Genomic DNA, 21,172 nt, shown 5'->3' with positions numbered 1-21,172 from the left:
CTCGCAAAGTTCTGGCGGGGCCTGTCTTGCGGAGGTGTTGGGGTGGGAGCTCCCCTTCTCGCCTATATTAGTGCTTCTGCATATCATGGAGGGGGTTGGAGGAAATATAAGCACTATCTACTGCTATTGGGATTTATACTATCCAAACGAGATGTTGCACCAAAGTGGAAGTGGGTGGTGGGAGTGGAAGTGGTGCTTGAGATGCAGTGTAATGGGGGGGTGCTATATTGGTTACGTTTGATTGTCTTCTTTTTCTTTTTAGGGGGAAAAATATATATTTTAAATGTCAATGCCAAGCTTTTGTACTTTAAACTGTAGCAGACAGCTTCTGGGTTGCAGAGCTCTGCACTGTATTTGACACTTGACGCGATAAAATATGTCTATTAAAAAATATATATATATATATAGACTGACAAAAACAGCCTCAACATTTGCTAAAAAAATATTGCTCCATTGGGAGTGGATTGGAATTTCAGGTTTTGTGGTAATTACCACATCCCCAACCCCCACAATTCTCTCCAGGTAAATTTCGGTAGGCGGTGAAACCTGCTGAGTTTTACTGAGGAAAAATTGCCGGTAAAAATCAGTACATTTGGATTTTTTGTGCAGAAAGAACCAACATCCACATTATGTCCCATTTTAAAGGGCCTGTAGTAGGCGTTAATTATTGCCCCTTTTAAATTCCGATCTCTGTGTTATGGGATTTTAAAAGGTGCGAAAATGATCGCATCATCGACCTGGTCACTCCTAATGATGACCTAAGTACATTTAAAAAGAACTCCTAACAGTATGGCTGGTGGACAGCTGTGCTGTCAAGCCAGACATAAAAATGGCAGTCACAAGGCCTGTTTTTTTTTTTTTTTTTTTTTTTTTTTAAATTAAAGCATTGCTCTGTATAGAAATTATCGAGGGATGAAAAAGGGCACCTGTTACATTGATTGCGTACACGTCAGTGACTGCTACAGTATACGTCTAATATGTGTAGCCGTCTTCATATGTATTACCCTAAGAAAATGACCATGTTTTGGTCATTGTATGATTGCACTTTTGTGGGCTCACGCACATATTTTGTTTCTAGAGAGTAAAGCCAAGCAACCCAGCTCTGTCTTTTCACACTTCTGAGCGAAGTTCCTTCAGCTTGCGACAAGACCGAGAAGTCGAATACAAAATCACCACGCAGTCCGTGATAGAGGGCAAGTGGAAGGAGTTCAGCCTGGGACCACTAACTCAAAAGTTCGGGATGACGAACAGGAACCACAAAAGCAAGGTAATAACATTGTCCCTTTTCAGTTTCGTTAGGGAGTGTTGTTTGAGGGTTGGGCCAAGAATGTATTACTATTACATAAAAATGTATAGATAGGCTTCAGGCAGATTTTTCATTTGTTTCATTATAGGGAATTCCCTTCAGACTGCTACTCATTGCAGGGTAATAATGATCAAATATAGGTAATGGTTTTCAGGCCTTTCACAATTACTTTTTACTCAACACGGAAAGATAATGCAGTCTAGGCCACATCAGCAAGGTCAGATCAGATGTAGACTTACCTGGCATTCAACTGTTTGAAATTGCAGCACAGCTAATGTCCACAGCCATCTGGGGGGGGGGGTGGGGGGGGGAGTAGAGAGGGATACAGAGGAGTTGAGACAGATGTACTAACATTAGATTTGCAAACAGTGGGTGCAAATTGTGCACCAAGGTTTTGTGTATTCAATAAGATTATACTAACCAATCTATGTACTTTTAGGTCGGTTTACAAAATCACCATTCGGAGTCGGTTGTAATCCAACGTACCTCAGGAGTATTCGTTTGGTACTTTGATTGGATGCCATCACAGGGTTGGTGGCTTGCTCAGGTCAGCAGAGCATCACATTTGTGATCACATTTAAATAAAGTAAACATTTTTTTTTAAATGCAGACCAGTTTCCTTGCAGAAAACAGGCCTGTGTTTAAAGAAAAACATTTAAATGTTTTCGGAGAGTTTGCTGTTTCCCCATGATCCACTGCCTACTCCCTATCTCAAGTCCCCATCAAACTTTTTTTTAACATTCACAAGGGAATGGGTCCCTTTGGGACTCCTGCCCCTTTGGAAAAGCTTTGCCACCTCCTTTTAGGAGTTGGTAACTTTTCAGTAGCTTGCAACCAATGCAGTTGGAAAGTACAGATAGACTGCATTGTAAATGTAGAGTGACCCTAAACATGTCCCTTCTAAATTGCAGTCCATTATGCATTTATAAACCCATTTTTCGATTCGGAAACCATTTGCTGAAGCGCAAAATGGGTTTAGTGCATAGTAAGATGGAATTTAGCGGTTGCAAACCATGTGATTTAGTGAACAGCAATGTTTGCAACTGCTACTTGGTTTAGTACATCTTGCCCCAAGTTCTGTTATTTGGAACCATGGATCCAATAAAAAGGTAATAAGTGTTACATTTCTTTTCTATATTTCATGTTTTCATTTTTGGTTTTAAATAAACCAATCCAACTATCCAAAATTACAGTATTGTGTATAAAGCTGAAAAAACAATGTATTATATGGTGATCAGGCGGATAGAGCACTCCTGTCCGAAGATGAGGAGAAATGTATTCTTTGATGAGAATGTGACATGGATCTTCACGATGTAAAGATTTCCCTCTCCCTTGAACGAGAATGGCAAGCTTTTTTCTTTTTTCCTCGCCAGTTCTTCTGAGGAATGATTTCTTCCTTGGTACTTCATTGTCATGTCTTCACTGTGAAGAAGTTAATGTAAAGAAAAATGGGCCCCCTGCTACTAATCGAGAGTTCCTCTAGGCAGGGATATACTACACAGCGTAAATTCAATATAAATATTACAGTGATTCATAACAGTTTCAATGTAAGGACAGACATGGACAAAATTATATATATTGAAAAGTACAAAATGTATTGATAATAATGTATTCAGTATCATATCATTAAAATTGGAACAAACCACACACACGGATAAGCATTTTTGTGCTCCACCAAGCATGCCTCTGTAAACTATTTAGAGCAGATAAAACAAGCATGACTGATTGACACTTATGTCTCTGTCAAGAAAAAGGAATACAAACTGTTCCATGTCTCCTACTCTCAGTCACGCCCTAGTGATGTTGATGCATATTTGATTTCAAATGAGCTGCTTACCTGGAGTTATGCTATTGCTACATAAGGTCATGGTGGCAAATCCTTCTCTTTTCATAACAGGTTCACTGATAGAATATCGATGCAAAAATATCCCCATACACAAATATCGATGCAAAAATATCAACATCCTATATTTAAAATTGTAAGTACAAAAATATCGAAACAAAAATATTGATGTAAAAAATTTAAATGTACAAAATATAAATTTTTTTATTTAAATAAAAATTTATGTTAAATATATCAAATAATAAAATTAACTTAATATACATTTTTTTTTAACACACTTTATTGGTGACCACTGTATGCCACGTACTTCCAAAATATAAGCATTCAAATACAGTCTTTTGTTTTTCTCCCACCATATACATCCCCATGCATTTGTACATAGCAAGCTGGTTTCTCACATCTTGCGTTAGAGGGGAGTCTTACAAAGGGCATTTATAGTCTCTTCTCTTTTCCTAACCACTAATGTACAGGCAGTGTCGCATCCATTATTCAAAATAGTGCATTTTTTAAGTTCAACTAATGACAATAGAAAAAAAAAAAACTATTCCCCCTCCCGCTCTCCTATCCCACCCTAACCCTCTCCTGGTCAGTCGAACTGCCACTGTGACAATGATAGCAGGGAGTCACTATATGAGCGTCTTCTCAAGGGTACCGTGTACAGGGCAGAATCACAGCATCTCTGTTCCATGGACCGTACAGGCACGGATGGACTCACACTCTTCGCTTTACCATGACGTGGTATCTTGTGTGGGGGCCATGTCCAGTGTTTCCAGCGCAATTAGGGTGGCCTCCCAGTCTAGGGAGATGCGTTGCTTCCTCAGGCCTCTCTCCTCCTCCCTCCGGAGAGCAGCCCCCTCCGCCCTTCCCCATTGGAGCACGTCAGCCTGCCACACCGTGACCGCCGGGCATCTGGGGGACTTCCACCTCATAGTAATCACCCTAATTGCTAAGATGAGGGCAAGATCCACAAACCTTAGCCGCACCTTCTGCACTTTGGAGCACCTGCGAAGGCCCACCAGGCAAGTCAGGGCGTCGTCTGGGACCGGTAGTTGTGTCACTGTAGCTAGGGAGTGTCGCACCCCCTCCCAATAGCCCTGCAGTCGAGGACAGGACCATAGCATGTGGATGAAGCCCGCCTCATCTCCTCTACATCTGGGGCAGTTATGCGGGGAGTTCAGGAACATACGTTGTATTCGCTTCGGCGTAAGGTACGATCTATGCAACACCATCGCCTGTATGAATTTAAGCCGTGAATTACGCAACACTTTTTTGGGATGCTCCAGAATACATTGCCATGCGTGGTCTGTAATCTCCACCCCGGAGTCCGTCGCCCATTGCTCCCTAAGGGAGGTAAGAGCGATTGCTGCATGTGCCCGTACTCCAGTGTATAACCAATGCACTAGATGTCCCCCAGGTCCCATGTAGTATAAGAGGTGTACTAGGGTGTGCTGTGGGGGTTCAGTCCTCTGTGGGGCCCAAGTGGCTCTAATGTAGTGCGTGATAGTGGCATGTAGTAGATAGAGGCGTGGCGGCGCCCCAGTGGCCTGCAAGAAGGAATCATGGTCCATCAGTGTGCCATCCCCAAAAAAGGCTCCCACCTCTTCTATCCCGCTGTCCGTCCAAGCCTGGATTCTAGTCCGTGTGAGTCTCCCTTGTGGTGTGGGCACGCCTAATAAAGGTATATTCCCAGCATATGGGGTTGCCACAGATGTATAAGCCAAGGCCTTCTTCCAACATAGCAGGGCAATCCGCAGTAGGGGGGGCAATCGGGAGGAATACGGGCCCTCAGCAATAACAGGGTGTGTAGTTCCCCTCTATCCAGCCTCTGCGGTGTGACCCCAATCTCGCCTAAGTTCCTCCCCGCGGTCCAATATGACAGCCACTGGAGTTGGCTAGCGTAGTAGTAACCTCGGAAGTCGGGGACCCCCAGGCCGCCACTCTGCGTCCCCAGCTGAAGCTTCCGGAGACTTATCCGTCTCCGCCCAGCGACCCAAATAAGGATTGTCAACATTCTGTCCAGCGTATTAAAAATGGATTGTGGGAGAACCACCAGCAAATTCACAAAATAGTATAGCAGACGAGGCAGTATCACCATCTTAGTGATGGTAACCCGCCCCATTACTGAGAGGGGCAAAGAAGACCAGTAGCCCACACTGGCCCGGAGCCCCGTTATTACCCGTTGGATATTGCCTTCTATCTGGTCCTCCTGCGTTCTATAAACATGAATACCGACGTATTTAAAGGTAGTGGGAGCCACCGAAAAGGAGTAAGTGCCGAATTGTAAATGAGTAATGTGTGCTGTTTCTTGGAAAAAGTAACTGGTCGATTTGTCTGGCTTTATGGCCAGACCCGATAGACGTTCAAAAATAGCAAATATATCCGGGAGGGGGGACGCATCAGCCGTGAGGTCTCGCAAGTATAAAAGCATGTCGTCTGCATAGATAGATAGTAAATGGTACACACCATCGATGCAGATACCAAGCTGGGCCGCCGATCTTCGAAGAGCCAGGGCCAGCGGTTCTAATGCCAGCACAAACAACAAGGGGGACAAAGGGCATCCCTGTCTTGTGCCACGATGGATACTATATGCATCAGAGATATAGCAGCCCGTGCGGGCCCTGGCCGTCGGGGACGTGTACAATAAGCGGACCCATTTTAAATGTGTCCGGAAACCCAAAGCGTTGCAACGTCGCAAACATGAAATCCAATGATAGGGAATAAAATGCCTGCCTAAGGTCCAGTGCAATACATCCGGCGTGGCAGTGGGCCTTTGGGGTAGCCGCCATTACTGCGTGCAACTGTCTAGTGTTAAGTGAAGTGCTGCGGTTTGGAATAAACCACACTGATCGCTGTGGATAAGTGCGGGGAGGTGCAGTTGTATATGGTTGGCGAGGGCCTTACTCAGTATTTTGTATTCAGTGGCTAACATAGAGAGGGGTCTATAATTTGACATGTCCAAACCGTCCCGTCCCGGCTTGGGTATAGACATGACCAGCGCCTGCATCGTAGAATCCCGGAACCATGTTTCCATGAAGTCCGCCGCCCTACTCCCCTCACAGCGTTCCGGCAGGCCTATAACGCGGATGTTGTTGCGTCGGTTTCTGCCCTCCGCATCCTCCACTCGGTCCATGAGCGAGGTGACCTTCTGCTGGAGCTGCTGCAGGGAGGAGGAGTGGTCCGCCACCGTAGGGACGAGGTCCGCAAGGGATTGGCCGTGGTCTTTAACTGTATCAGCCAGTTTGGCATGGTCCGCCTTCAGTAATGTCAGTCCTGTAGTCAGCGTACCCATTTGCAGCTCCATTGCGGCCCTTGAGTCCCGTATCTCCTGCAGGATGAGGTCCAGTTTATCTGGCATGCCCTCCGTGTGGTCAGTCAGGGTTGTCCCCTGCGAGGGGGTCCGCTAGCCTGGTCCGGCATTATGGAGGGGGGGTCGGTACTCTGTTGTCCCTCCACTGCCTTAGTCCGGTTCCTCCCCATTGCCCAACGTCACCACCTGGCCTCCCGGCAGGGCGTCCCCGCAGTTGGTCCTATAGGGGTTACAATCCCGCTCCTAGGATTAGTTATGCACGACTATACACTTCAAGTATGCACCAGTGGGGGGGGCAGTCCTGCCTCTAGAGTGTTCAGGGTCCCAGACAGGCAGCGGGGCGCAGCGCCAGCAGATATCAACTCCCTCAGCAGAGTAATAAAGCACAGTGGCTCCTAGGGCCAACCGAATGACCATCCACTCACCCCTCCCTCCTCACAGGTCTCCCCACGTCAAACTTGTGTCTCCAACAGTGGTCTCCAGTCGGGTCTCCGGGGCTTAAAGAGTGTCCCTCAATCCACTGCACCACGTGAGAGGGGCCTCCGGTGGTTATGGTCTCGGAGAGGGGGAATGAGGGGGAGCCGAGCAGCCAGCCCCCAAGTCGCAGACGGGGCTCAGGCAACTCCCGCAGCGCTAGTCAGCTAGGCAGCCTTGTCCTTCGCGCTTCACCCTCCACCACCAGCCCGACTCTGCTACCGGGGCCAATGGCAGGAAAAGTCTCAAATCGCCCCAGTCGTGGCTCCGGCAGGCTCCGCACACTCAGACCTGGGGGGAGTCACACATATAGAGGAGCAGGGCTGAGCGGCCTTCCAGCCCACCGCGTCCGACCCCAGCGCGCTCCTCAGTACCTTGCCTCCTCTCCTGCTCCACCCCCCGTCCGCTCACCAGCAGATCGTTTCTCCTCCGTGGAGTCCGCCGTCGCCCGGCAGATCACCCGGGTCCTCGGCAGCCACTCCGTGCCTCACAGAGGGGGTGCGCGCTCGGAGCAGGGATCCAGGAAGAGGAGCCGCCGCTCCTCGGGTTATAGCGAGGTCCGGTCCACTAGCCCCACCTGCCGGCGCACTCCGCAATCCAGCTCCCTCCGTCGTCACAGGACAGGTAGGCCCAAGGTCGCACCAGCCACTCGGTCACTCCCCAGCAGCCTACGAGCCTCCAACACCACCACTGGGGGCTGAGGGCATCCACACCAGCAAGCCCCCATCAAATGTAGCCGTGAAAACGGCGTATAAATGCAAATTACCCCCTTTGAGGGTCCGGAGCTCTACTGAGCCACGACCACCATCTCCGGCGGCTAGCCACGCCCACCTTGATTTGATATACATTTTAACAAATATAATAAAATTTATGTAATTTAATAAATATTAAAACATTCGCATATAAATGTAATATATATATAAATATATGTATGTATTTCCTTTAAAACAATTATTAAACTATTCATTTAAATTTATTTTATAATTTTATAAATATATACAAATTTAGTAATAAATATATATAAATTTACATACACTTATAACATAAAATCTAATAAAAAACATTATATTATAAATCAAAACATTAAAATATGTAATAGTCTTTAAAATTACATTTTGCACTCCATTGAGTGCAACAGTAGGGAAAGTGTTGGATAGCGGAGGGGTCAAAATTACTTTTCCCACTCAGGAGAGTGCAACATTAGGGAAAGTGTTAGATAGTGGAGGGGTAAAAATTACTATTCCCACTCCAGTGGGTGCAACAGTAGGGAACGTGTTGGATAGCGGAGGGGTAAAACTTACTATTCCCACTCCAGTGAGTGCAACAGTAGGGAAAGTTTTGGATAGCGGAGGGGTAAAACTTAATATTCCCACTCCAATGAGTGCAACAGTTGTGAAAAGTTTGGTTAGGGGAGGGGTAAAAATTACTATTCCCACTCCAGTGAGTGCAACAGTAGGGAAAGTGTTGGATAGTGAAGGGGCAAAACTCAATATTCCCACTCCAGTGGGTGCAACAGTAGGGAAAGTGTTGGATAGCAGATAGGTAAAAATTACTATTCCCACTCCAGTGGGTGCAACAGTAGGGAAAGTGTTGGATAGCGGATGGGTAAAAATTACTATTCCCACTCCAGTGGGTGCAACAGTAGGGAAAGTGTTGTATAGCGGAGTTGTAAAATTTTCTATTCCCACTCCAATGAGTGCAACAGTAGGGAAAGTGTTGGACAGCGGACGGGTAAAAATTACTATTCCCACTCCAGTTTGTGCAACACTAGGGAAAGTGATGGAAAGCGGAGGGGTAAAAATTAATATTTCCACTGGAGTCATGTAAAAATTAAAAACAAACAAATTAACAACAACAACACAAAAGATTTCAAAAACAAAAAAATAAAGCCAACATAAAAGCTTTAAATATTACAAAAGATTGAAACTGATTAGAAAGCTAAAAGATCTAGAAAGATTATTTAAAAAAATTCAAAAATAATTTAAAAACAAAAAACAATTTTTTAATAGAAAATGTTTATAAGCAAAAACATTAATTATTACATTAATGTAATATTTTTTATTTCCCACCCTATATCATCACGCAATTCACCACCCACATTTTTTTTAAATATACCTCCATAATTAACATAATTAATTAGCAATTAAACAAATATTATTCATTTAAAAAAATGTGAAACAAATAACAATTAATTTACTCCCCAAACGTTACCCCTATAAAACCAAAAACACACACAAAATAACAATAAACAGTTACCATAAATATTTATCAATTGATAAATTAATATTAACAATCAACTAATTATTTATTAATTAAACATAAATTACTTTCCACCCTCTCCTCCAATAAACACCACATCCCATACCTAAAACCATTACACAATTTCCATAACTAATTTTACATTAATACATTAATATAATTTAACAACTTATTAATTAACTTAAAAGAATTTGCTTCCCACCCTTTACCACTATAAACTCCACAACTGACATCAAAATTTAAATAAACAATTGCCATATTTTAATTTTAGTTAATTAATTAGCATTAATTAACTAATCATAATTTAATTATAAATAAATTACTTCCCACCCTATGGCTGACTGCCATGAAAAGGCTGGTGGTAGGGAAACTCAGAATATGCTGGCTGTGCTGCAGCTCTTTAAACCCACCCTCTCAGCCCACCACAGGGGCACCTCTGACGCCAGTTCGATGGCTCAAAGCCTCCCAGGTGTCCCTGAAGATTTCCGACCCGTCCTTCCCAGGCTATACACGATGGCCAAGTACATAATTCGTTGTGGCTTGGACACCACCTATTCCATTAGGCCGTCATTGGTCACCAGTTTCGCCATTCACCACCTTGCTTGGCTGCGGTCCACTGGTTTTTCAGGTGATGTCCAGTCATCCCTCATGGATATGCCATTCGGCAGAATTTGCCTGTTTTGGGACAAGGCAGGCTCTGCTCTTGAGCAATTTAAGGAGAGCAGGGCCATGGCTGTCTCCCTGAGCTTATCTGCTCCACCTTGCCATCTGTATCAGCCCTACCACTCAGGGCCTCGGCAGTCTCCCTAAGCTTATATGCCTCACCTTGCAATCTGCATCAACCCTACTGCTCCTTTCGTGGCTTTGGCAGAGGTACCCCATACTGCCAGCCAATCCAACCTCCACAAACTGCCTAGAGGTTTCGTGGTCGAAGCCTTGGTGTCCACTGCCCCCACGGTCAAGGTCAAAAGGCCCCCCAGTCCACTAATCCCCCTGCGGCCCCACCTGCCAACCCCCTTTAGCTTGCCATTAGTGAGCACAACCACCTGGTGGGAGGCATGATCTGATGATTATTGCCTGGTTGACAGGCCATAACATCAGAGAGGTGGATCCTGCAAATTGTTCAGCGGGAATATGCTCTACTTTTCATTCTTTAGCCGCCACAACTTCTGCCCACCCACCAGAGACTAATGGAGGACTTTCTCTCCCTTTTGTGGTAGGAAGTGCAAACCATTTTGGCCAAATGGGCTATTGAGAGGATGCCCACGCTAGAAGTAGGATGTGGTTGTGATTTCCGCTACTTTCTGTTGCTCAAGAAAGACTGTATTCGTACTTTTTCAGACTTGCACCCTCTCAATCCCTTCCTCCAGAAGGAGAAATAAAAAATGCTTACATTGGCCAGATTTTGTCTGCCCTCAACCCTGGAGACTGGATGGTGGTGTTGGACCTCCAGAACGTCTATTTCCATACACCCCTCCTGCAGGCCCATTGGCTCTACCTTTAATTTGTAATGGGACAAGAGCATTTTCAGTTTGTTGTGCTCCCCTTGGGTATCACCAAGTGATAGTGGTGCTGGCAGTAAACCTTTGGACGTCAGGTGTGCCAGCGTAAAACTACCTCGACAACTGGCTGATGAACGCGATCATCCCACGCAATTGTCATCCTCCTCCAGACTATAGCGAACCTCCTGTCATCTTTTGGGACTATCAATTTGCCAAAGTCACAACTGATTCCTTCTTAGGTGCTCCCTTTCTTCAGAATCCTTCTTGGCATGGTTCAGTTTGGTGCCTTTTCCCCAGTCAAGAGTGACCAGGACATTCAGGCTATGATCGCGATTTTTCAGCCTCTGTCCTGGATTTCAGTGAGGTCGACTCTGAGGCGACTGGGACTAATGGTCACCTGCAACCTGCTGGTTGAGCACTCCAGGTGGCATATGCAGGCTTTGCTGTGGGATCTGAAGTCTCGGGGGGCAAACATCAAGAGGACTTCTCTGAACACATTCAAATTTCGAAGGAGATTGCAAAAGATCTGCAAGTCTCACATCCAGCCGTTCTCAGGGGGGATGTTAATGAAAATCTCTTCTCTCCATATGGAAAAGAAATTTCACTTGATGACCTTACAGATACGTCTTTCAAAGTGGTTGCTCCAGCAATACCCGATTGGGCTTATTAGGGAAAACATGTGTGCAATCACATGTCAAACCCTCTCTTTGAATTAGGATTCTGTTCCCTGAATGCTAGATTTCAGACAGGCCAACAGGCTGAACCTGCATCTGCAGCTCTGAATATGAAGAGCATAATCAACTATTCTCTCTTACATTTTTCACACTTTTCTTTAGGCGAAGACTTCCAGATTATCCCCAGGTCCGAGAGTGATCATAACTCGCAAAACATCACCTTATCATTGAATTATTACTATAAGCCAAAGGATAAACACTTTCTTAAATCACATATATCGGAAAGTAATAAAGCGGGACACTAATTTTAACTTAAAAATCCCAAGAATTAATGATGTCATCATTGACTTTTGACAGTATGGAAATCAATACATCTTTCGAGTGGCGAAATGACGGAGAACTACTCCTGAATTTAGTCTTTATTTATCTTCTAACTCATATTCTACATCTCAGCCATCCTAGAACATTCAACATAAAATCTTAATTGGAGAGAAAAGGGCACATTGGAGACTCAAAGCCCTCTTCATAAAACCCACTTCTCCTGATCCGTACCAACTGATCGAGGGAGAAAAAAGACGTCATAAAATGAAACTTAAGGAAAAAAAGAATACACGTGAAGAAACAGCTTGAGCTCAACTATACATAGCAGCTAGCTCAAAGGATACAAAAGAGTTCTTTAAGCTAGTTGGGTGGGGCAATGGATCACACACTACTGCAAAATATTTGTATGTCCCTTTTGAAAAGTGGCAATCATATTTACGATCTTTATGCAGATAGTACAGGCATCATCACCACCACTGTAATTTACGATATGGAGATCTGAAAGAAACAATTTAGCACAATGATTAAAAACGCCAAATCTTCAAGAGTGGCTGGGCCTAACAGGATACCAATTAACATTTTAAAACTAGAACCAGATTTGTGGAGTCAACTATTCCTTGACCTATTATCAAGGATCATACAGTCAGGCCATATTGCTACTCTTGAAAAGGTTCCGTTATCTATCCACTCCATAAAAAAGGTGCTATTGATGAACTAAAAAAACTATCGACTTATTGCCCTTTTAGATACCAAAGGGCAGCTCTTTGGAACATTTTTCTTAAGTAGGATCTTTGATTGAGTCATTAATTCAGACTTATTACATTACAATCAAACTGGTTTTTGGCCAGGCTGTTCTATATTGGACAATATTGTAGCATTGAAGCTGCTAGTAAATGCAACTCTAAGCAAACATCTTCCACTTTCTGTTTGTTACATTTATTATTCATCAGTGTTCGACGTTGTTAATCGCAGCAAACCTTAGGAGAAGTTAAAGTGGGGAATTCATTCTTCACTATTACATTTCTTGATGTACTTACATGGCAAAACCTGGCTTCAAATAAAATTAACTGAGAGCACCCTTTCTCCAATGACAAAGACTTTCTGTGCACTCAAAGCAAGCCTGCATTTTACCGCCTTTCCTTTTTCCTTTACACCTATAAGATCTGTCAGCAATTCTTGACAATCCAGAGACAACCCTGTCTAAGCTTGGCTAGAAGTCAGTCTCATACCTAGCATATGCGGGCAACATAGTCATTTTTTATGTCTCTCCTAGCGACGCAGCGCATGCGCTGCACGCCTTGGCGAGAACTATTGTTGTCGACTTTGTTGCCGAAGGGGGACAGGACATGTGCACACGTACAGAGGACAAGAGTTATGCACGCGTACGGCAGCATCAGCACAACTCAAAGGACAGGAGATGTGCATGCGTACGGTTCGCGGTGTTATCACACCTCCTGCTCGCACGTGTCCGGCGTCGTTAGCACTACTCGGAGGACAGGAGATGTGCACGCGTACGGATCACAGCGTGATCACACCTCCTGCTCGCTCGCTCCCTCCCCGCTGGCTCCCTGCCTCTATGGCCCATTCTGCTTTAACTCGGAGGACAGGAGATCTTCAGAGGCAAGAGAAAGAGGCGAAGGTGAGGCGGGGTGCTGCTGGCGAAGCGCGGAGAATACCTCACACTGGCGCAGTAGGGTGGAGCAATGGATCACACACTACTGCAAAATATTTGTATGTCCCTTTTGAAAAGTGGCAATCATATTTACGATCTTTATGCAGATAGTACAGGCATCATCACCACCACTGTAATTTACGATATGGAGATCTGAAAGAAACAATTTAGCACAATGATTAAAAACGCCAAATCTTCAAGAGTGGCTGGGCCTAACAGGATACCAATTAACATTTTAAAACTAGAACCAGATTTGTGGAGTCAACTATTCCTTGACCTATTATCAAGGATCATACAGTCAGGCCATATTGCTACTCTTGAAAAGGTTCCGTTATCTATCCACTCCATAAAAAAGGTGCTATTGATGAACTAAAAAAACTATCGACTTATTGCCCTTTTAGATACCAAAGGGCAGCTCTTTGGAACATTTTTCTTAAGTAGGATCTTTGATTGAGTCATTAATTCAGACTTATTACCTTACAATCAAACTGGTTTTTGGCCAGGCTGTTCTATATTGGACAATATTGTAGCATTGAAGCTGCTAGTAAATGCAACTCTAAGCAAACATCTTCCACTTTCTGTTTGTTACATTTATTATTCATCAGTGTTCGACGTTGTTAATCGCAGCAAACCTTAGGAGAAGTTAAAGTGGGGAATTCATTCTTCACTATTACATTTCTTGATGTACTTACATGGCAAAACCTGGCTTCAAATAAAATTAACTGAGAGCACCCTTTCTCCAATGACAAAGACTTTCTGTGCACTCAAAGCAAGCCTGCATTTTACCGCCTTTCCTGTTTCCTTTAAACCTATAAGATCTGTCAGCAATTCTTGACAATCCAGAGACAACCCTGTCTAAGCTTGGCTAGAAGTCAGTCTCATACCTAGCATATGCGGGCAACATAGTCATTTTTTATGTCTCTCCTAGCGACGCAGCGCATGCGCTGCTCGCCTTGGCGAGAACTATTGTTGTCGACTTTGTTGCCGAAGGGGGACAGGACATGTGCACACGTACAGAAGACAAGAGTTATGCACGCGTACGGCAGCATCAGCACAACTCAAAGGACAGGAGATGTGCATGCGTACGGTTCGAGGTGTTATCACACCTCCTGCTCACACGTGTCCGGCGTCGTTAGCACTACTCGGAGGACAGGAGATGTGCACGCGTACGGATCACAGCGTGATCACACCTCCTGCTCCCTCGCTCCCTCCCCGCTGGCTCCCTGCCTCTATGGCCCGTTCTGCTTTAACTCGGAGGACAGGAGATCTCCAGAGGCAAGAGAAAGAGGCGAAGGTGAGGCGGGGTGCTGCTGGCGAAGCGCGGAGAATACCTCACACTGGCGCAGTAGAAAAGCAATCCAAACAGGGGCTCCGGGCTCCATTTTCAGCAGGCCGCTCGCCTGGGCATCACCGGCGGCAGGAAGACGCGGCGGAGCCCGGTGCAGCCAGCATTCCTCCGGGAGGACGAGAGCATCGCCGGCAGCGAGGGATGACAAGGCGAGGAGGAGGAGACAGGGAGCCTCAGCTAAGATGGCTGACTGCGAGCAGCGCTCCCCTCCGTGCTGAGGCAGATTAGTCAAGGCGCAGGCATCATCATCCAGCCGAGCATTGTTAATCCTCCATCTTCATGTGCAGTCGCAGTCACTCCCTTCCTGTCCCCTCGCACGCAGCAGCCAGCACCAAAAATCGGAATCCCAGCCCCGGGCAAAGCGTGAGCACAGGGACCTCCTCCTCCTCCTCGGAGGCTTTTAATGATGCTGGCAGAGAGGTGACCAGCGATCCCAGCTTCACTCGACTCACCCAGTGTGCACAATTAATCTCTGTCACGCGGCACTGATGGGTGTTTAATTTAATGACGCCTGCCCCTCACACCCCAGACATGCCTGTACCTGGCTGTCTCTCTCTACCACGAACGTGCGCGCGCGCAAAAACACACACCCTTAGATATCATGCCAGGACGCAATAGCCTCTGTCCACTTTTTCTTTAAAAACTAGATAGGTAACAGGTTATAGTTACAGCGCTACGGAGGCTTTGGCCAACTTAGAATCTGAATAAATTCCTACGTTCTTGCAATCAGAGATACAATTCCCTATTGTCTTTTTTTTCCTTTGTGTCTTTGAGCAGATTGCCAAACCCTTACACGATGGTTAAATGCTCTATCCTTAGAGCTATTTAGGTAGGGCTAAACATGGGCACAGAATCTGGCAAGCATGAAGCGCAATGTGGGCTGGGCGTTTCAGAAGAATCGTGTAGGTTTGTTTACACACCTTTTCATGAAACCTTCACCGTGTATGTCTTCATTGTCTTCTTGCTCTCTTTCCTCTAAAGACTTTCCCTTCAGGGATTGTCCGGCCTTCTTTGCCCTGTTTGCAGGTTTGTTCTTGGGTATAAAAAAAGCAGCGCCTCTGCCCTTTTCCCTTCCATGGTACCCCATCCTGTTGTCCAGACAGCAGCTATAGGAAAGCATACTGGTTGACCTTGGTAGGGCTCAGTGGGAAGGCCGCGTAGACGGTTGACGTCGGAGATGCCCAGCTGTGGGTCTGATGGGCAAACTCCGCCTCTGAAGACCCCTTCCAGTCCTCCCATTCATTTTTTATATTTATAGCCGCTCAGCAATGCTCATATCCTATGTGAAAAATTAAGCAAACAAAAACAAGGCTGTTCCCATGGTGAACTGAGTCTGCGTTCGCCCAAAGCGTCCCACGGTCGACACACGTTTGTAGGCTGGTGCCGTGAGACTGCAGTGACCTCGAGTGCCCCGTGTGCTTCCGGTGACCCCTGTCCCCTCGTCGTGCCGTGCGGTAGGGTGTGCTCAACTTGGCCCCCCTGGCCCTCGTGTGCTCATTGCAGGATGTTCAGTGTGCCCGCCTACACGTGCACTGTGCCAGGGATGTAACAAAGCCTCTTTAAAAAGGTGGAGTTTTTGCAATGCTTATAAAGAAATTTGAATCTTTCCCTCCTTCTTTCCTATTGTAAATTATTCTTACCTTCTGCCTTGCTCCTACGTCCTTCTTTGTACCCTTTCATTTAATTTGCTCGTTCAACTAACTTTTCATTGTTTCTTTGAACTCACTGCCTGTCTAGTTTCTCGGTACTCACGTTCCTCTTTCCAGGAGTCCATTCCCCCATCCTCATGTCAAGGGTGTGCATAAATTTAGATATATTTACATATTTGTTTGTTGTAGAAAAAGGGTAATGGTGGGGATTTAACCCTGCTTTGTTCATCAGCCAAATGGGTCAGATTTGTTGAACGAAAATCTTCTACTTGGGACATCAAATATATGTATTGGGGTACTGGGTGCTTAGTATTTCAAGCAAGAATCCATCTGTCCTGCTCTTTTCTTGAGACCACGAATGAACTGGGATGATAAATTTGTCTAATTTGGGCCTATTCCTGCTGATAAGGAAGACACTTGCTCAGAAATTATGCACACAGTAAGATAGACTTTAGTTACAGCAAACTATGCTGCTGTATGAAGAAGCAGTTAACGTAGTAAAGAACCTTCATCACCAGCAGGATGCCAGGAGTCGTTTGCATTTGCTGTTCACAATAGGAATGACGTTTATTTTACATTGCAGGGCCATGTTATGGGATTTTGTGTATATTTGAAAGTCAGCACAAGGACCTTGGAGCATTTGCAATGCAATAGGTCTCGCATTTGCGAGACATTTTTTGGCATTGTAAATGACAATGCCTTTTATGTATGTGTTTTGAAAAACCTGCAAGCGGTGCATAGTCATTGCTTGCTAGAAGCAGCCTGGCAGTAACTACACCTCTTTTGCTGCCAGCCTTGCTTCTCGTAAGCAATGGCTATAAGTACAAAGTGTGTGTTTACGCACCGCTTGCAGGTTTTCAAAACACATAAATAAAATGCATTGCCATTTACAATGCCAATAGCTCAAACTGGCAAATGCGAGACCTATTGCATTGCAAATGCTTGTTCATTATCTCCTTTTGGGTTGCAATCTCAACTGCAACAACTTCAATAATATAACAGAGTCAAAGACCCGAAAATGAACGCCTTAGATCTTTCGTTTCTCTCTTTTCCCATCCATGAAGCAGGTGTTCTTGTAAATTTGGTTGTGATTGTTCCTCAGCCAAAGAGAACTCCATTAAAACGCTGAAATTTTAGGAACAACATCAAGATCGAAGTTTATTAAAGGAACCTATAAAGGTTGAAAAATGAATTATGGAGAATCAATTGGTATCGTTTGCAGATCTGACAAACTTCCCCCTCCCCCATTGAAACGCAAATAATTAATAAAGATCAATCTGTGGTATGATGGTAAACTAAAAGATCTCCTGCTCTTACAAACATATATAAACATGCAGCAAATGTCCTCGACTCTTATTGTAATTCGAAGCAGAATTATCTAAATTCATATCTTGTGCCTTCATGCAAAAGGAAGAACCTAAGATTGTCTTTACTTTCTATTCCAAATTTCCAGTTCGAGGATGCTTGGAACTTACAGTGCTCATTGTCAAATAGCTGTAAACGGTGTGGATATAAGGACAATTTGATTGAGCATGTTATCTGTTTATGGCCATCCCTCTTAAATCTGAGAAGGAATTATTTAAAAGAGGCGTTTGTTAAATCCAATATCAGAACTTTTTGTACAGGCCACTATGTATTGTTTTTCAACAAATAATTATGGATTGATTGGCAAATTGATTAAGGTTTTAGACCTCACCCATTGCTGGCATCAAAATCTTGAATTTGCCTGATTTCTTTTAATCTTAGAAGACACTGTCCATGTTTGTATCGATTTTTTGTGTTAAAAATGTGGCTGTTTGTGATTTTTGCTGTAAGAAACATTTTTTTTATGCAATAAATTATTTTAATTAAAAAATCTGCACTAGTGGTTACTGAACCGCGATTGGGTCAGCGGTGGATCCCTCTCCCTTCCTTCTATAGAGCCGACAGTGGTGACCGCTTCTGGGTTGGGGTGGCCATCTGGGAGAGGTGAATTCGGGTGGAGTCCCTGGTCCATATCATCATTCTGGAACTGAGGGCCATCCGCTTGGCGTTGGAAGCCTTCCTTCCATTGTTCAAGGGGAGACTGGTTCCGTTGCTGGCGAAAAACACCACTGTCATGTGGTATTGCAATAAGCAGGACGGCGTGGGGTCATGGGCCCTGTGTCAGGAGGTTATGCACCTCTGGAAATGGCTAGACCGCCAAGGAATTTTACTGGTAGTGAACCACCTGGCAGGATCATGGAATACCAGGGCTGACGGGTCAGTATTTGGCTCCTAGGGATCACAATTGGCACGTCGCACCCATAGAGGACGCAAGGTTTCTTCTGAAAATTGTGAGAACCTTGGTTCAAGCTCTTCAGTTCCACCGAGAATGCGCAAAGTCAGCAATTCTGCCCGCTGTCATTTCCAATGTAAAAACAACAGTTGATGGACAGAATGCAGAACAATGTCATACATTCACCCCAGTACGTACAGAGATCTGGGCCTAAATCCATCGTTTTTTTGCTCACCATGGCCTTCCAGTTTGAACCCAGCCATATGCAAATCAGTCTTGACCTTGTGCCTCATGGGAACAGTCCAGCCTGAACTGCCAAGCCAGGTCCTCCCTGGACTGGAAACAAGCATCCTAGGACCGGTTTTGGGGTTCCACCCCTCTTCAGCCAGGATAGCTTGATTCATGTGGCATGGAGAGCACGGGACCAACAATTGTGTGTCTTTTACTGTCCTTTCCAAGGCGTCTCTCACTTGGGGACACATTTCGCCTCAAATGGAACTCTAGACTCCTGTATGCCTTTCTGCCAACACCACTCCTTCCCCGAGTTCGCAACAAGAGCAAGAAGAACTGGCCCCAAATTGTCCCAGTGGCTTCGGATTGGGCATGGAGGGTAAGGTATCTTGAACTCCTAGGTTTGAGCATCTGTCCTCTGATCAGGGTGCCCCTCTGGGAGGATCTTCTGTCGCAGCAGTAGGGCAGGGTTCTCCAACCAGGCCTTGACAACCTCCACCTTTATGCTTGAATATTGATTGGTGACAGCTGAGCACTTACAACCTTCCTTAGGAGGTGGTTGATGTTATCTTAGCTGCCAGGCATTCTTTGACAAACATTACAAGCCTGCCGTTGGAAAACAACTGTGGCTTGGTAAGTTTCTCAGCAGGTAGACCCCCTGTAGGCAAAGTTATCTGACTTTTTGTTATTTGTTTTGTCCCTAACCCTGCATGGCTTTGCTCTGGGCACAGTTAAAGGGTACATTTCAGAATTTTTGCGTTTGCTGGATCAGCCCTCATTGTTAAAGTTTCCAGTTGTTATGCGCTTTTTGAAAGGTTTACAATATTTGTTTCCTCCTTCTCCCTTTGTCATGCCACAGTAGGACCTTAACTGGTCCTTATGTTTCTAATGGAACTTCCTTCGAGCAGCTTGCCAGCTACTTCTTACGGATTCTCACCTTCAAGACAGTGCTCTTCATCGCCATAACGTCCGCCCGGAGTGAGAGTAACCTTCAGGCTCTCTGTGTCGATCTACTTTACACCACCTTCTTCCCAAACAATATGGTTTTGTGTACTTAACTAAAGTTCTAACACCTTTCCAGGACAATCAGAACATCACCTTCCCGGTGTTCTGTGTTCTGCCTCACCGCTCTAAAGGATGGAAAGGCTCATTCACTTAGACGCCAAGATAGTGCTCAGCTTTTACATAGATCATACCAAAGAACACACAGTGGATGATCAGCTCTTTGTGGGGTTCTTTGGTGGGGAAAAAAGGCAAGGAGGTCGGAAGACAACCATCTCTCACTGGAACGTGCTCTGCATTAAATCTGCTATGCATTGGCTAAAAGGTAGACTCCAGAAGACCTCCGTGGTCATTCTAGTTGGGCCAAAGCTGCTATCACTGCGTTGGCACACGCAGTCCCTGTCCTGGACATTAGCCAGGCTGCTATGGTTGCGTCTCTCCATACCTTTACGAAGCATTACTGTCTGCATAGTTATGTTCCCCAATGAGCGGCATTTTGCCTGCTTTGTCCTGCAGGACTTTCTGGTGTGAGTCCATTCACAGACCCGCCTCTAAATAGGTACTTCTTAAGTATCTATTCTATAAGTGGAAATCTGCAGCTAGAAGTCTGTATCAGAAGAACAGGTTACTTACCTTTGGTAATGCCCTTTCTGTCAGAGATTCTGAGGTCCATTAGGATGGCGGGCGGAAAAGCACCCCGACCGCCGTGGAGGCGGAAAACAACCGCCCGCCGGCACCGCGGGCAAACCGGCGGCCAAATTAGGATCAACCGCCCAAAAAAACCGACCTCGGTGGAATGGGGCCAAAAACAAACGCCCGTTGCGGGCGGAGATGGCCAAAATCCGTCCGCGGTGGTCGGAATCGCGGCAGAAAAACACCAACCCGCCGCAAGTATAGCGGAGACACCGCACCTGAAATTAGGATATCCCCGATGGTCTGCGGTACGTACCGCCGCCTCCGGCCGCGGTCGCCCAATGGGATGAATGGGAGAGCCAGCAGAGAGCTGAAGCACAGCCACCGCGGCGGACGAACCGTAACAAATATGGAGGTCGAAGCCAAAACCCCACAAGAAGGCCAAAAAGTGCACACAGAAAACTAGCCATGCCCCCCAAATACACAAAACACACCCCAATGACACAACCACATGGCAAAACGAAAAATACTAATGCCAGGACAACACACCTGTCAGCAACACCCCAATTGGACACACCCACATAGCTGAGTATAAAACCAGCCCCTTCCCTGGCCACAATCCCTTGCAAAACTCCAGGAGAGAAGGGACACATACCACAGCTGACAGAAGAGGCAAAGGACACAACATCACTAG

At 45.4% G+C, this 21,172-nt stretch overlaps 1 protein-coding gene across 1 annotated transcript in view; it reads left to right on the top strand.

Annotated features, from left to right (window-relative positions):
- The window catches only part of BTBD16 (BTB domain containing 16), a 654,256-nt gene that overhangs the window by 592,843 nt on the left and 40,241 nt on the right, over positions 1-21,172 (top strand). Inside the window, exon 16 of the mRNA XM_085614582.1 lies at positions 1,079-1,267. Within this exon, the coding sequence (XP_085470708.1) occupies positions 1,079-1,267 (189 nt within the window). The remainder of the gene's footprint in view (positions 1-1,078; positions 1,268-21,172) is intronic.

This window comes from Triturus cristatus, chromosome 1_2 (assembly GCF_964204655.1).
Source record: "Triturus cristatus chromosome 1_2, aTriCri1.1, whole genome shotgun sequence".
NCBI classification, from domain to species: domain Eukaryota; kingdom Metazoa; phylum Chordata; class Amphibia; order Caudata; family Salamandridae; genus Triturus; species Triturus cristatus.
The sequence above is the reverse complement of the archived record's forward strand: the minus strand, read 5'-3'. Positions and strand labels throughout refer to the sequence as shown.